General features: G+C 39.6%; 1 protein-coding gene across 5 annotated transcripts in view; it reads right to left on the bottom strand.

Annotated features, from left to right (window-relative positions):
* LOC126284241 (dynein regulatory complex subunit 5) overlaps positions 1-14300 on the bottom strand; it is a 118163-nt gene that overhangs the window by 58931 nt on the left and 44932 nt on the right. For all 5 annotated transcript variants that reach the window (XM_049983026.1, XM_049983028.1, XM_049983027.1 and 2 more), the window contains exon 5: positions 1040-1321. In XM_049983026.1, coding sequence (XP_049838983.1) covers positions 1040-1321 — 282 coding nt within the window. The remainder of the gene's footprint in view (positions 1-1039; positions 1322-14300) is intronic.

Genomic DNA, 14300 nt, shown 5'->3' with positions numbered 1-14300 from the left:
GTGATAAAGTAACACTAAACATTTAAAAAACACCAGCATTCACTTCAGCATAAAGTGGGAAAGCAACTATGCCAAATTGAGCATAGACGATAAACATTGTGGAACAAACAAACTTTCAGCGATGAATACTGATTGTCAAATAATATGGAATAAAGATAGTGACCAAAAGAATGTTATCAGCATGTTATGTGCTTAGGGCTCTATCAACAGCTCGTAACAGCCAGAGTCTTGATGTGGGATACACTAAGTTCTTAGCTATGGGATTATTCTCTGGGATCAATGGCACAAATATTGATACAGTTCTTAAATTGGAAAAAAAGGGCAGTAAGAATAATGACTAGAAGCAGTTGTTGGGCTCACTGTAAAGAACTATCTTAAAATATGTGCATCCTTACATCACAAAATGGGTACACCTACCAACCTGTTGTGCATATCAGCAAAAACATTTGTAAGTATTTCAGTAATGGGTCTACACACAATCATGAAACAACAACCAGTTTGGACTCATATTTACTTAGGAGAAACAAACAGAAAAATTCAAAACAGAGAATTGAAACACATAATAAACTGCTCAAGGTGATGGAAAAGATCGCTTAATATGTCTGTTTAAATACCGGTATCATCAGAAAATTCCTTCTCACATTAAATAGAAGTAAGTTCACACATTTCATACCTTATGTAACACATATCTGCTGTCATATTGATAAAAAACATTGGGTGATGTTCTGACAGTGCATGAGGAGGCAAAAATAAATGATGAATTTGAAAATACAAACTACTGTTACAAGTCATACGTATTGTTCTTCCAGCTACACATTTTGGAGGATTATATCTCCATCACTTGGTGGCTTTATAAAATTAAAAAGGTATAAATAATTTGTATGTATGGCTGTTTGTGAGCAACTTTTGGACAAAAGGTCTTTTACCAGTTATATTTACATCAGATACACTTTCTATAAACTGGATTAACCAAAGAGGGCATTTTAGGACACTTCTTATATATCTAGGTGTCAATATGATGCTGTCAATATTTACACACCTCAAGTTCTGTAAGACCTCTGATGATGAGTGCAAGATCTATATGATTCATGGGTGGAAGTTCAGTGGAACATTCATCAGGCCCCTCCATTAATGGAGGCAATCGGGCAACCTTAAGCTGCCGTAGACGCAGGCGATGCACATATGAGGAACACAGAGAAACAAGCACTGCGACCTCCTGACCAACAAAATTTTCCACAGGCATCATCTCCAATTCATCTTGCAGATGCCGTTCTATATACAATCGCTTCCATGACCCTCCATAGTCATGTACGTCATTCATCTGTGGCAAAAAATTATTTGTTATATTGGTAACGTATGATTAGAACAAATTAACAGTTCAGGATATCTTAAGGACAATACTATACAACAAGTGATGGGCCACATACATAATCGTTAAGAAAACAGTGAAAAAATTCATTGTTTCATTATTAAGCTGGAGCTACATGAAAGTTAGGAAAAATTCAAGTTGGAGAATTATTATAAAGGTATGAGTTACAAATTTATTCTCATATCTACTGATTGTTTATTGTTGGCTTGTTAATCTTTCTAACTATACAACAACTTAGAAATGAGTGGCCAGTTGATCTACGAGAAAAGCAGATTTTGAAGCAGACAAAAAGGGAATAGTGTTTATCATTACAGAAACCATCTGACATGCTTTGAATGCAGCATTCTGTGGAGGGCATTGCTGATGAGCTCAGATGATAATTAAAAGAAGAGTAAAGTGTTTGTGAATATTTAAATGCACATGAATTGGTCTCATCAAATATGTCAATTTTCATCTAAATGCTTCTAGTAAGAGAAGTTAAGAATAAAGATAAACCTTTAAGGAGGAGGGTGCTAAAGATATCTTGATACCTTTACTTTTACCATAATAAAAAATAATCAAGTCCCTGCAAAGTTTAAGAAAGTTTTGTTTAAAATGATTGTCGGGCAGACAATGCCATCTTATTATATAAAAATGTTACAATTGTGGTTCTCTTCCTTAAATGATGAGTTCTATGCACCTTTTCTTCCAGCCAAATTGGTTAATTACATCATCAATAGGACAATCAATGTCAGGGTGAGTGTTCAACAGAGCTAAGCCATTATGTCAATCCTCCTCCACTGTCGACCTCAGCCATGTCTTCATATGTCACAATGTTGAAAAACTTCTTTCTACTGTAGCAATAGATGAACACAGATAAGCAAATATTTTATACAGCATGTGCAAAGTTGGCAGTCAGATCTAGGACTTTTCTTGAACAAATGCCAGACAAAAAAACATATCGAGATCATTAGAAAGACCACGACTTATCTCGTAGGTTGTTTGTTGTTAGCCGGCCGCTGTGGCCGTGTGTTCTAGGCTCTTCAGTCTAGAACTGCGTGACCGCTACCGTCGCAGGTTCGAATCCTCCCTCAGGCATGGAAGTGTGTGATGTCCTTAGGTTAGTTAGGTTTAAGTAGCTCTAAGTTCTAGGGGACTGATGACCACAGATGTTAAGTCCCATAGTGCTCAGAACCATTTGTTTGTTGTTGTTGTGGTCTTCAGTCCTGAGACTGGTTTGATGCAGCTCTCCATGCTACTCTATCCTGTGCAAGCTGCTTTATCTACCAGTACCTACTGCAACCTACATCCTTCAGATTCTGTTTAGTGTATTCATCTCTTGGTCTCCCTCTATGATTTTTACCTTGCACGCTGCCCTCCAATACTAAATAGGTGATCCCTCCATGCCTCAGAACATGTCCTACCAACCGATGCTGTCTTCTAGTCAAGTTGTGCCACAAACACCTCTTCTCCCCAATTCTATTCAATACCTCCTCATTAGTTATGTGATCTACCCATCTAACCTTCAGCATTCTTCTGTAGCACCACATTTTGAAAGCTCCTATTCTCTTCTTGTCCAAACCATTTATCATCCATGTTTTACTTCCATACGTGGCTACACTCCATAAAAATACTTTCAAAAACGACTTCCTGACACTTAAATCTATAATCGATGTTAAAAAATTTCTCTTCTTCAGAAACGCTTTCCTTGCCATTGCCAGTCTACATTTTATATCTTCTCTACTTTGACCATCATCAGTTATTTTGCTCCCCAAAAAGCAAAACTCCTTTACTACTTTAAGTGTCTCACTTCCTAATCTAATTCCCTCAGCATCACCCGATGTAATTTGACTACATTCCATTATCCTTGTTTTGCTTTTGTCGATGTTCATCTTATACCCTCCTTTCAAGACACTATCCATTCCATTCAACTGCTCTTCCAAGTCCTTTGCTGTCTCTGACACAATTACAATGTCATCAGCGAACCTCAAAGTTTTTATTTCTTCTCCATGGATTTTATTATCTACTCCGAAGTTTTCTTTTGTTTCCTTTACTGCTTGATCAATATACAGATTGAATAACATTGGGGAGGGGCTACAACTGTGTCTCACTCCCTACCCAACCACTGCTTCCCTTTCATATCCCTCGACTCTTGTAACTGCCATCTGGTTCCTGTACAAATTGTAAACAGCCTGTTGCTCCCTGTATTTTACCCCTGCCACCTTCAGAATTTGAAAGAGAGTATTCCAGTCAACATTGTCAAAAGCTTTATCTAAATCTACAAATGCTAGAACTGTAGGTTTGCCTTTTCTTAATCTTTCTTCTAAGATAAGTCATAGGATCAGTACTGCCTCACATGTTCCAATATTTCTATGGAATCCTAAGTGATCTTCCCCGAGGTTGGCTTCTACCAGTTTTTCCATTCGTCTGTAAAGAATTCGCATTACTATTTTGCAGCTGTGACTTATTAGACTGATAGTTCGTCAATTTTCACATCTGTCAACACCTGCTTTATTTGGGATTGGAATTATTATATTCTTCTTGAAGTCTGAGGGTGTTTCGCCTTTCTCATACATCTTGCTCACCAGATGGTAGAGTTTTGTCAAGACTCGCTCTCCCGGCTGTCAGTAATTCTAATGGAATGTTGTCTACTGCCGGGGCCTTGTTTCGACTCTTTCAGTGCTCTGTCAAACTCTTCTGCAGTATCATATCTTCCATTTCATCTTCATCTACATCCTCCTCCATTTCCATAATATTTTCCTCAAGTATGTTGCCCTTGTATACACCCCTTATATACTCCTTCCACCTTCCTGCTTTCCCTTCTTTGCTTAGAACTGGGTTTCCATCTGAGCTCTTGATATTAATACAAGTGGTTCTCTTTTCTCCAAAGATCTCTTTAATTTTCCTGTAGGCAGCATCTATCTTACTCCTAGTGAGATAAGCCTCTACATCCTTACATTTGTCCTTTAGCCAACCCTGCTTTGCCATTTTGCACTTCCTGTCGATCTCATTTTTGAGACTTTTTTATTCCTTTGTGCCTGCTTCATTTACTGCATTTTTATATTTTCTCCTTTCGTCAATTAACTTCAATATTTATTCTGTTACCCAAGAATTTCTACTAGCCCTCATCTTTTTACCTACTTGATCCTCTGCTGCCTTCACTACTTCATCCCTCAAAGCTACCCATTCTTCTTCTACTGTATTTCTTTCCCCCATTCCTGCCAATTGTTCCCTAATGCTCTCCCTGAAACTCTGTACAACCTCTGGTTGTCAGTTTATACATGTCCCATCTCCTTAAATTCCCGCATTTTTGCAGTTTCTTCAGTTTTAATCTACAGTTTATAACCAATAAATTGTGGTCAGAGTCCACATCTGCCCCTAGAAATGTCTTACAATTTAAAACCTGGTTCCTAAATCTCTGTCTTACCATTATATAACCTATCTGATACCTTCTAGTATCTCCAGGCTTCTTCCATGTATACAACCTTCTTTCATGATTCTTGAACCAAGTGTTAGCTATGCTCTGTGCAAAATTCTACCAGGCAGCTTCCTCTTTCATTTTTACCCCCAATCCATATTCCCCTATTAAGTTTCCTTCTCTCTCTTTTCTTACTGTTGAATTCCAGTCACCCATGACTATTAAATTTTCGTCTCCCATCACTATCTGAATAATTTCTTTCATTTCATCATTCATTTCATCAATTTCTTCATCATCTGGAGAGCTAGTAGGCATATAAACTTGTACTACTGTAGTAGGCATGGGCTTCATGTCTATCTTGGCCACAATAATGCGTTCTCGTAGATGTGCGTTACCTATCTATGTGCTGGACAGAAACATAAAATATGATGATGCAGACACGGGTGGTACTTAGAAATGTACAACTACTCGATAACTCGATTCAGTCGAGTCAAATGACAAAAGAAACGAAAGAATAGCGTGCGGGCTGACTGGTGGGGGTGGCGCAGGTGGCAATGCGGGCGGCCCCCATACGTATCTACCACTTAATAAAAGTGTCCTCTCAAGGTCAAGGTCATTTAAGGTGGGAGCACAAGGTTTGGACTGACAAGGAAAAGGCAGAAAATCAACAGTGTTCTTTTCAAAGAAATCACATTCACTTTAAGCTGTAGGTAGATTGTTGTATTTCTGACTACAATGCATTGGGTACATTTTTTTACACTTTATTAGAGAATGTAAATACACGTAACAGTCTTGGACTAAGACTCAGATGGCATTACCCTCTGTGAAGTCCAAAGACTGTTCTTTTCTCATGGCAGAGGGTCTCCGGAGACTGCATCGGGATCGATACTCACACAAAGAATTTTAGGAAACCTATTGAAAAGCTAAATCTAGATGGCCTGTTAAGGTTTTCAATTATGTCCTCCATATTGTGAATCCTGTGCCTGGCTCACTGCATCACCTCACTCAGCATGCCTTGGGGAAATCTCTAGTTTGATATTATGCATGTTTCACCAAAGTGGAAAAGGTTTCCTAAATAACTAGATAATATTCTAATTTCACCCCAGGGAAACCTTAAATTTGTAATAACAAATTGAAATTTCATGCCGTTATCCTGTAAGTTGGTAAGCATGCTACAAACAGCTTGCAGAATGGCCTGTAGGTGGCAGCATAGTGCAAATGCACACATACAATCGTGGTATCAGTATAAAGATAGCAGCCTCACTTGCGACTTGCACCAGGGAAGAACAGCAAGATGCTTGTTAAGAACTTCTTTGGTGCTTTGAACGAGAAGGTGATGGCTTCCTTGCAAGAATCGTTACTGGGAACGATACCTGGGTTCACTTCCACTAACCTGAAATGAAGAGAGCGAGCAAGGAATGGCGCCATTCCTCATCAACAAAACCAAAGAAATTTTGAACAGAACCATCAGCAGGGAAGGTTATGCTCATCCAACAATAAGACAAGTGTGTCTATTCTGGTGATGATTATTGTGAAAAATTGCTCATACACGGCTGTATTTGTAAACTTGTAGCTGGAATTCACAGTCAAAAATTTTTTTGAAGGACATCATCTTGATGACAGTGACCGTTATAAGTTTTTATCACACTACTGCAATTTTGGTTTTCGGCCATTATGAAGTGCTGATTTTATGGCTCATCAGTATCTCTGTCACACTCTCCATTGGATCAAAAAACTCGTGATCATTTGTGTTGCACTTCTTTGTATACATTCAATATCCCCCGTCAGTCCTTTATTGTATGGATCCCACACACTTGAGCAATATACTAGAACTGGTTGCACAAGCAATTTGTATGCAATCTCCTTTGTAGACTGTCTTAAAGTCATATCAGCACTTGATAGTGGCTTAAGGTCAAAATTGCAATAGTGTAATAAAAACGTTTAACAGTCACTGATGTAAAGATGATGTCCCTCAAAAAATGTTTTTATTTGTTGCCAGTGAAGTTTTTCATTTAGGTGAGTTTTGTTTGTAAGAATTGGGAAATTTAATTTCTGGGTGGCCTTCATAATTACTAAAGACAAGAATTCCATTCAAATGGATGTTTTTGTTGTATCACTGGACATATCTCAGACTTAGTATTTATCCATTTCATTACTTTTGTATTATGAATATGTATACTTTTTTCCATACACATTTGCATATATAATGCTTTTTAGTTCAATTATGGATGTACTATACATTATTTTCAGTTTAAATGCCTCTTTTAATGATTGTTAGCAGACGCCTCAGTTTTCTTATTTTTATGATAAATATTTTTGCTTCAGGAATAAGGATTGTGGAGAAAAAATGGGGAGTAACAGGAACAGAAATTTAAGATTCATACAGTAGGATGAATGTTCCAGAATTTTACCGACAACCCTCTGCAGAACACGTGTCATAAACAGATTTATTTCTTCACAATGACCATCAGCGAGCCTTTGAACTTGCAACAATAGAAATTTAAATTTTTAAGCCAGGTACCTACATCTACATCTATACTCTGTAACAACCATGAGGTGCATAGCAGTGGTTATGTCCCTCTATCACAGAGTTTCTTCCCATCCCATTCACATATGGAACACGGGAAGAATGCCTCTGTGCATGTAGTAGTTATTCTGATCTTATCTCACAATCCCTGTGTAAGTGATATGTAGGGGATTGTAGTATATTCCTAGAATCATCATTTAAAGCCAGCTCTTGAAACTATGTTAATAAACTTTCCAGGGATAGTTTACATCTGTCTTCAACAGTTTGCCAGTTCATTTTCTTCAGTATTTCTGTCACACTCTCTCTTGGATCAAAAACCTGTGATAATTTGTGTTGCACTTCTTTGTATATGTTCAATATCCCCCGTCAGTCCTATTTGGTATGAATTCCGCACACTTGAGCAATATTCTAGAACTGGTTGCACAAGCGATTTGTAAGCAATCTCCTTTGTAGACTGATTGCACTTCCCCAGTATTCTACTGATAAACTGAAGTCTACCACCTGCTTTTGAGAGATCTACAACAGATTATAATCATAAGGGGCAAATTCAGTATAGAATCTGGCAGGGACTCAATTGGGCCCTGGAGCTTTGTTTAATTTTAAGGATTTCAGCTATTTGTCAACAACACTGATACTAATTCTTATTTCATTCATCTTTTCAGTGGTGTAAGGATTAAACTGGGGCAATTCCCCTGGGTTTTCGTTTGTAAGGGAACATTTGACAATGGAAATAAGCATTTCAGATTTTGATTTGCTGCCCTCAATTTGAGTTCCTGCCTCATTTGCTAGAGACTGGACACTAACTTTGGTGCCACTAACAGCCTTTAGAACTTTTTTGGGTTTTGTGAAATATCATGAGACAATATTCTGGTATGGAAGTCACTGAAAGCATCATGCACTGCTCTCTTGAAAGCCAAATGCGTTTCATTTAGCATCTCTCGATCTTTAGCCCTACACTTTGTTTTACATCTATTATGCAGTAATATGTGTTTCTTTCTCAGTTCCTTTACAGTGACAGTATACGATGGCGGCTCCCTCCCATCATGAAGTGTTCTACTGGGTACATATCTATCCGGTGCATAGTCAACTATTCCTTTAAATTTGAATCATTGTTCCTCTACAGGCTCATGTCCTGTGCTGAAAGTTTCAAGTTCCTCAGTGAGGTATGACAATACTGATTTTTTACCTAGTTCGCTGAACATACATGTCTTCTTGTATTACAGGTCCTTTGTACTTTGGTAATCATTGTTGTCACAACTATGTCATGATCACTGTTACCAGTTTCAATATGAATGTCTTCAAAGAGGTCAAGTCTGTTTGTTGCCACTAGATCCATTATATTTCCATCATGAGTAGGGTTCCAAACTATCTGTTCTAGGTTGTTTTCAAAGAAGGCATTTTGTAACATTTCACAATGTCTTACCATGCAAAGTGCTTACAAAACTGTAATCTACACAATTAACTGTTGGATGATTAAAGTCTCCACAGATGATTACGGTATGATTGGGGAACTTAGATACAAGTGAACTGTGGTTTTTTCCTTAAGTTTTCGGTTACCTCAGGAGCTGACTCTGGTGACCCATAGAAGAATCCAACTATCATTCCCCCCCCCCCCCCCCCCCGATACAAAATTCGTTTTTTTTTTTTTTCATTTTTGAACTAATTCCCATTAACATATGTGACTATAATCTGCATTTTCATAAAAGAGCAAGGTTGGCCCTCAGTTTTAAAGAATATAACTCCAGATCTAATTTTACACTTTTTTAGGTGTTTAATTGATTTTCTACTTTTTATTTTGGATCTCCGGGCGGGGACTACTCAAGAGGATGTCGTTATCAGGAGAAAGAAAACTGGCGTTCTATGGATCAGAGTGTGGAATGTCAGATCCCTTAATCGGGCAGGTAGGTTAGAAAATTTAAAAAGGGAAATGGATAGGTTAAAGTTAGATATAGTGGGAATTAGTGAAGTTCGGTGGCAGGATGAACAAGACTTTTGGTCAGGCGAATACAGGGTTATAAATACAAAATCAAATAGGGGTAATGCGGGAGTAGGTTTAATAATGAATAGGAAAATAGGAATGCGGGTAAGCTACTACAAACAGCATAGTGAACGCATTATTGTGGCCAAGATAGATACGAAGCCCACACCTACTGCAGTAGTACAAGTTTATATGCCAACTAGCTCTGCAGATGACGAAGAAATTGAAGAAATTTATGATGAAATAAGAGAAATTATTCAGATAGTGAAGGGAGACGAAAATTTAATAGTCATGAGTGACTGGGATTCAAGTGTAGGAAAATGGAGAGAAGGAAACGTAGTGGGTGAATATGGATTGGGGCTAAGAAATGAAAGAGGAAGCCGTATCGTAGAATTTTGCACAGAGCACAACTTAATCATAGCGAACACTTGGTTTAAGAATCATGAAAGAAGGTTGTATACATGGAAGAACCCTGGAGACACTAAAAGGTATCAGATAGATTATATAATGGTACGACAGAGATTTAGGAACCAGGTTTTAAATTGTAAGACATTTCCAGGGGCAGATGTGGACTCTGACCACAACCTATTGGTTATGACCTGTAGATTAAAACTGAAGAAACTGCAAAAAGGTGGAAATTTAAGGAGATGGGACCTGGATAAACTGAAAGAACCAGAGGTTGTACAGAGTTTCAGGGAGAGCATAAGGGAAAAATTGACAGGAATGGGGGAGAGAAATACATTAGAAGAAGAATGGATAGCTTTGAGGGATGAAGTAGTGAAGGCAGCAGAGGATCAAGTAGGTAAAAAGACGAGGGATAGTAGAAATCCTTGGGTAACAGAAGAAATATTGAATTTAATTGATGAAAGGAGAAAATATAAAAATGTAGTAAATGAAGCAGGCAAAAAGGAATACAAACGTCTCAAAAATGAGATTGACAGGAAATGCAAAATAGCTAAGCAGGGATGGCTAGAGGACAAATGAAAGGATGTAGAGGCTTATCTCACTAGGAGTAAGATAGATACTGCCTACAGGAAAATTAAAGAGACCTTTGGAGCTCAGATGCAAACCCTGTTCTAAGCAAAGAAGGGAAAGCAGAAAGGTGGAAGGAGTATATAGAGGGTCTATACAAGGGCGATGTACTTGAGAACAATATTATGGAAATGGAAGAGGATGAAGATGAAGATGAAATGGGAGATACGATACTGCGTGAAGAATTTGACAGAGCACTGAAAGACCTGAGTCGAAACAAGGCCCCCGGAGTAGACAACATTCCATTGGAGCTACTGACGGCTTTGGGAGAGCCAGTCCTGACAAAACTACCATCCGGTGGGCAAGATGTATGAGACAGGTGAAATACCCTCAGACTTCAAGAAGAATATAATAATTCCAGTCCCAAAGAAACCAGGTGTTGACAGATGTGAAAATTACCGAACAATCAGTTTAATAAGCCACTGCTGCAAAATACTAACACAAATTCTTTACAGACGAACGGAAAAACTAGTAGAAGCCAACCTCGGGGAAGATCAGTTTGAATTCCGCAGAAATACTGGAACACGTGAGGCAATACTGACCTTGCGACTTATCTTAGAAGAAAGATTAAGGAAAGGCAAACCTATGTTTATAGCATTTGTAGACTTAGAGAAAGCTTTTGACAATTTCGACTGGAATACTCTCTTTCAAATTCTAAAGGTGGTATGGGTCAAACACAGGGAGTGAAAGGCTATTTACAATTTGTACAGAAACCAGATGGCAGTTATGAGTCGAGGGGCATGAAAGGGAGGCAGTGGTTGGTAAGGGAGTGAGACGGGGTTGTAGCCTATCCCCGATGTTATTCAATCTGTATATTGAGCAAGCAGTAAAGGAAACAAAAGAAAAATTCGGAGTAGGTATTAAAGTCCATGGAGAAGAAATAAAAACTTTGAGGTTCGCCGATGACATTGTAATTCTGTCAGAGACAGCAAAGGACTTGGAAGAGCAATTGAATGGAATGGACAGTGTCTTGAAAGGAGGATACAAGATGAACATCAACAAAAGCAAAACGAGGATAATGGAATGTAGTTGAATTAAGTCGGGTGATGCTGAGGGAATTAGATTAGGAAATGAGACACTTAAAGTAGTAAAGGAGTTTTGCTATTTGGGGAGCAAAATAACTGATGATGGTCAAAGTAGAGAGGATATAAAATGTAGACTGGCAATAGCAAGGAAAGCGTTTCTGAAGAAGAGAAATTTGTTAACATCGAGTATTTATTTAAGTATGAGGATCTCATTTCTTAAAGTATTTGTATGGAGTGTAGCCATGTATGGAAGTGAAACATGGACGATAAATAGTTTGGACAAGAAGAGAATAGAAGCTTTCGAAATGTGGTGCTACAGAAGCATGCTGAAGATCAGATGGGTAGATCACATAACTAATGAGGAAGTATTGAATAGGATTGGGGAGAAGAGAAGTTTGTGGCACAACTTGACCAGAAGAAGGGATCGGTTGGTAGGACATGTACTGAGGCATCAAGGGATAACCAATTTAGTATTGGAGGGCAGCGTGAAGGATAAAAATCGTAGAGGGAGACCAAGAGATGAATACACTAAGCAGATTCAGAAGGATGTAAGTTGCAGTAGGTACTGGGAGATGATGAAGCTTGCACAGGATAGAGTAGCATGGAGAGCTGCATCAAACCAGTCTCAGGACTGAAGATCACAACAACAACAACTTTATTTTGACTATATCTAGTTAGTATCTTTTGTTATAGGGCAAAATCAGTTATTGTTTTCTAATATAAATTCTATTATTGACATATAAACAAATATAAATTCTGTAATAATTATAAACATTTGGAAGACAAAATGTTAGTAATCTTAAAGTATCTACACTCCTGGAAATTGAAATAAGAACACCGTGAATTCATTGTCCCAGGAAGGGGAAACTTTATTGACACATTCCTGGGGTCAGATACATCACATGATCACACTGACAGAACCACAGGCGCATAGACACAGGCAACAGAGCATGCACAATGTCGGCACTAGTACAGTGTATATCCACCTTTCGCAGCAATGCAGGCTGCTATTCTCCCATGGAGACGATCGTAGAGATGCTGGATGTAGTCCTGTGGAACGGCTTGCCATGCCATTTCCACCTGGCGCCTCAGTTGGACCAGCGTTCATGTTGGACGTGCAGACCGCCTGAGACAACGCTTCATCCAGTCCCAAACATGCTCAATGGGGGACAGATCCGGAGATCTTGCTGGCCAGGGTAGTTAACTTACACCTTCTAGAGTACATTGGGTGGCACGGGATACATGCGGATGTGCATTGTCCTGTTGGAACAGCAAGTTCCCTTGCCGGTCTAGGAATGGTAGAACGATGGGTTCGATGATGGTTTGGAAGTACCGTGCACTATTCAGTGTCCCCTCGACGATCACCAGAGGTGTACAGCCAGTGTAGGAGATTGCTCTCCACACCATGATGCCGGGCGTTGGCCCTGTGTGCCTCAGTCGTATGCAGTCCTGATTGTGGCGCTCACCTGCACGGCGCCAAACACGCATACGACCATCATTGGCACCAAGGCAGAAGCGACTCTCATTGCTGAAGACGACATGTCTCCATTCGTCCCTCCATTCACGCCTGTCGCGACACCACTGGAGGCGGGCTGCATGATGTTGGGGCGTGAGCGGAAGACGGCCTAACGGTGTGCGGGACCGTAGCCCAGCTTCATGGAGACGGTTGCGAATGGTCCTCGCCGATACCCCAGGAGCAAGAGTGTCCCTAATTTGCTGGGAAGTGGCGGTGCGGTCCCCTACGGCACTGCGTAGGATCCTACGGTCTTGGCGTGCATCCGTGCGTCGCTGCTGTCCGGTCCCACGTCGACGGGCACGTGCACCTCCGGCCGACCACTGGCGACAACATCGATGTACTGTGGAGACCTCACGCCCCACGTGTTGAGCAATTCGGCGGTACGTCCACCCAACCTCCCGCATGCCCACTATATGCCCTCACTCAAAGTCCATCAACTGCACATACGGTTCACGTCCACGCTGTCGCGGCATGCTACCAGTGTTAAAGACTGCGATGGAGCTCCATATGCCGCGGCAAACTGGCTGACACTGACGGCGGCAGTGCACAAATGCTGCGCAGCTAGCGCCATTCGACGGCCAACACCGCGGTTCCTGGTGTGTCCGCTGTTCCGTGCGTGTGATCATTGCTTGTACAGCCCTCTCGCAGTGTCCGGAGCATGTATGGTGGGTCTGACACACCGGTGTCAATGTGTTCTTTTTTCCATTTCCAGGAGTGTATTTGGCTATATTCGAAAACATGTTAGCAAAGCCAGCCCTTAATTAATTTCAAAGTAATTAACAGTTCTGTTAAAAGTATTGTTTACATAATTACATATGTTAATTTCATGATTTAAACAAATAATTCGGTTTAACCCTCTTAGTAGAAGAAACTGTTAACAGAAAAAAAACAGTTTTTTGATGTATTCAGTTAATTTAATGAGTTAAGTTTTAATCATAATTTCTGTAAATTTAACTTCAAACAATGTGAAGTTTCAGTATCTACTGCTGTGTGGATATTTAAGGGCTCAGTTTTTGGTCATGAGACAGTCAGTCCATGGCCGAGTTTCAGACGAGGAACCTATGTTGGTCAGAACGACGACAATGCTTCAACGTAACTGTGGAATAAGTGTTAAACAATTAGGCCATGTGTAAAAACAAAGACAGTGACTCTTTCCAGACATACCTTTATATTCTTCAAGAACTGTGAACTTTGTGGTTAGGCTTTTATTGCTTGTAGATGTTCAACAGGAAACCATTGTAGCTGTATGTGGATGTTTGCCTGTAACCTATTAATGAGTGTTATCGAAGGTTAAACAACAGTGCACTGGCCATATCACTGTGTATTATTGGGAGGTTGTGAACACCAAAATTAAAAGACTGTGAAATGTAACTATGAATCTGTCGGCTACATTATTTACTGTAGTCAGTGTCTAAATTACAAACCCCATTTTTCAGCCAATGTAGCAACACTATAT

Source organism: Schistocerca gregaria, chromosome 8 (genome assembly GCF_023897955.1).
Source record: "Schistocerca gregaria isolate iqSchGreg1 chromosome 8, iqSchGreg1.2, whole genome shotgun sequence".
Classification (NCBI taxonomy): domain Eukaryota; kingdom Metazoa; phylum Arthropoda; class Insecta; order Orthoptera; family Acrididae; genus Schistocerca; species Schistocerca gregaria.
Note: the sequence above shows the minus strand (reverse complement) of the source record. Positions and strands in the feature narration are given on the sequence as shown.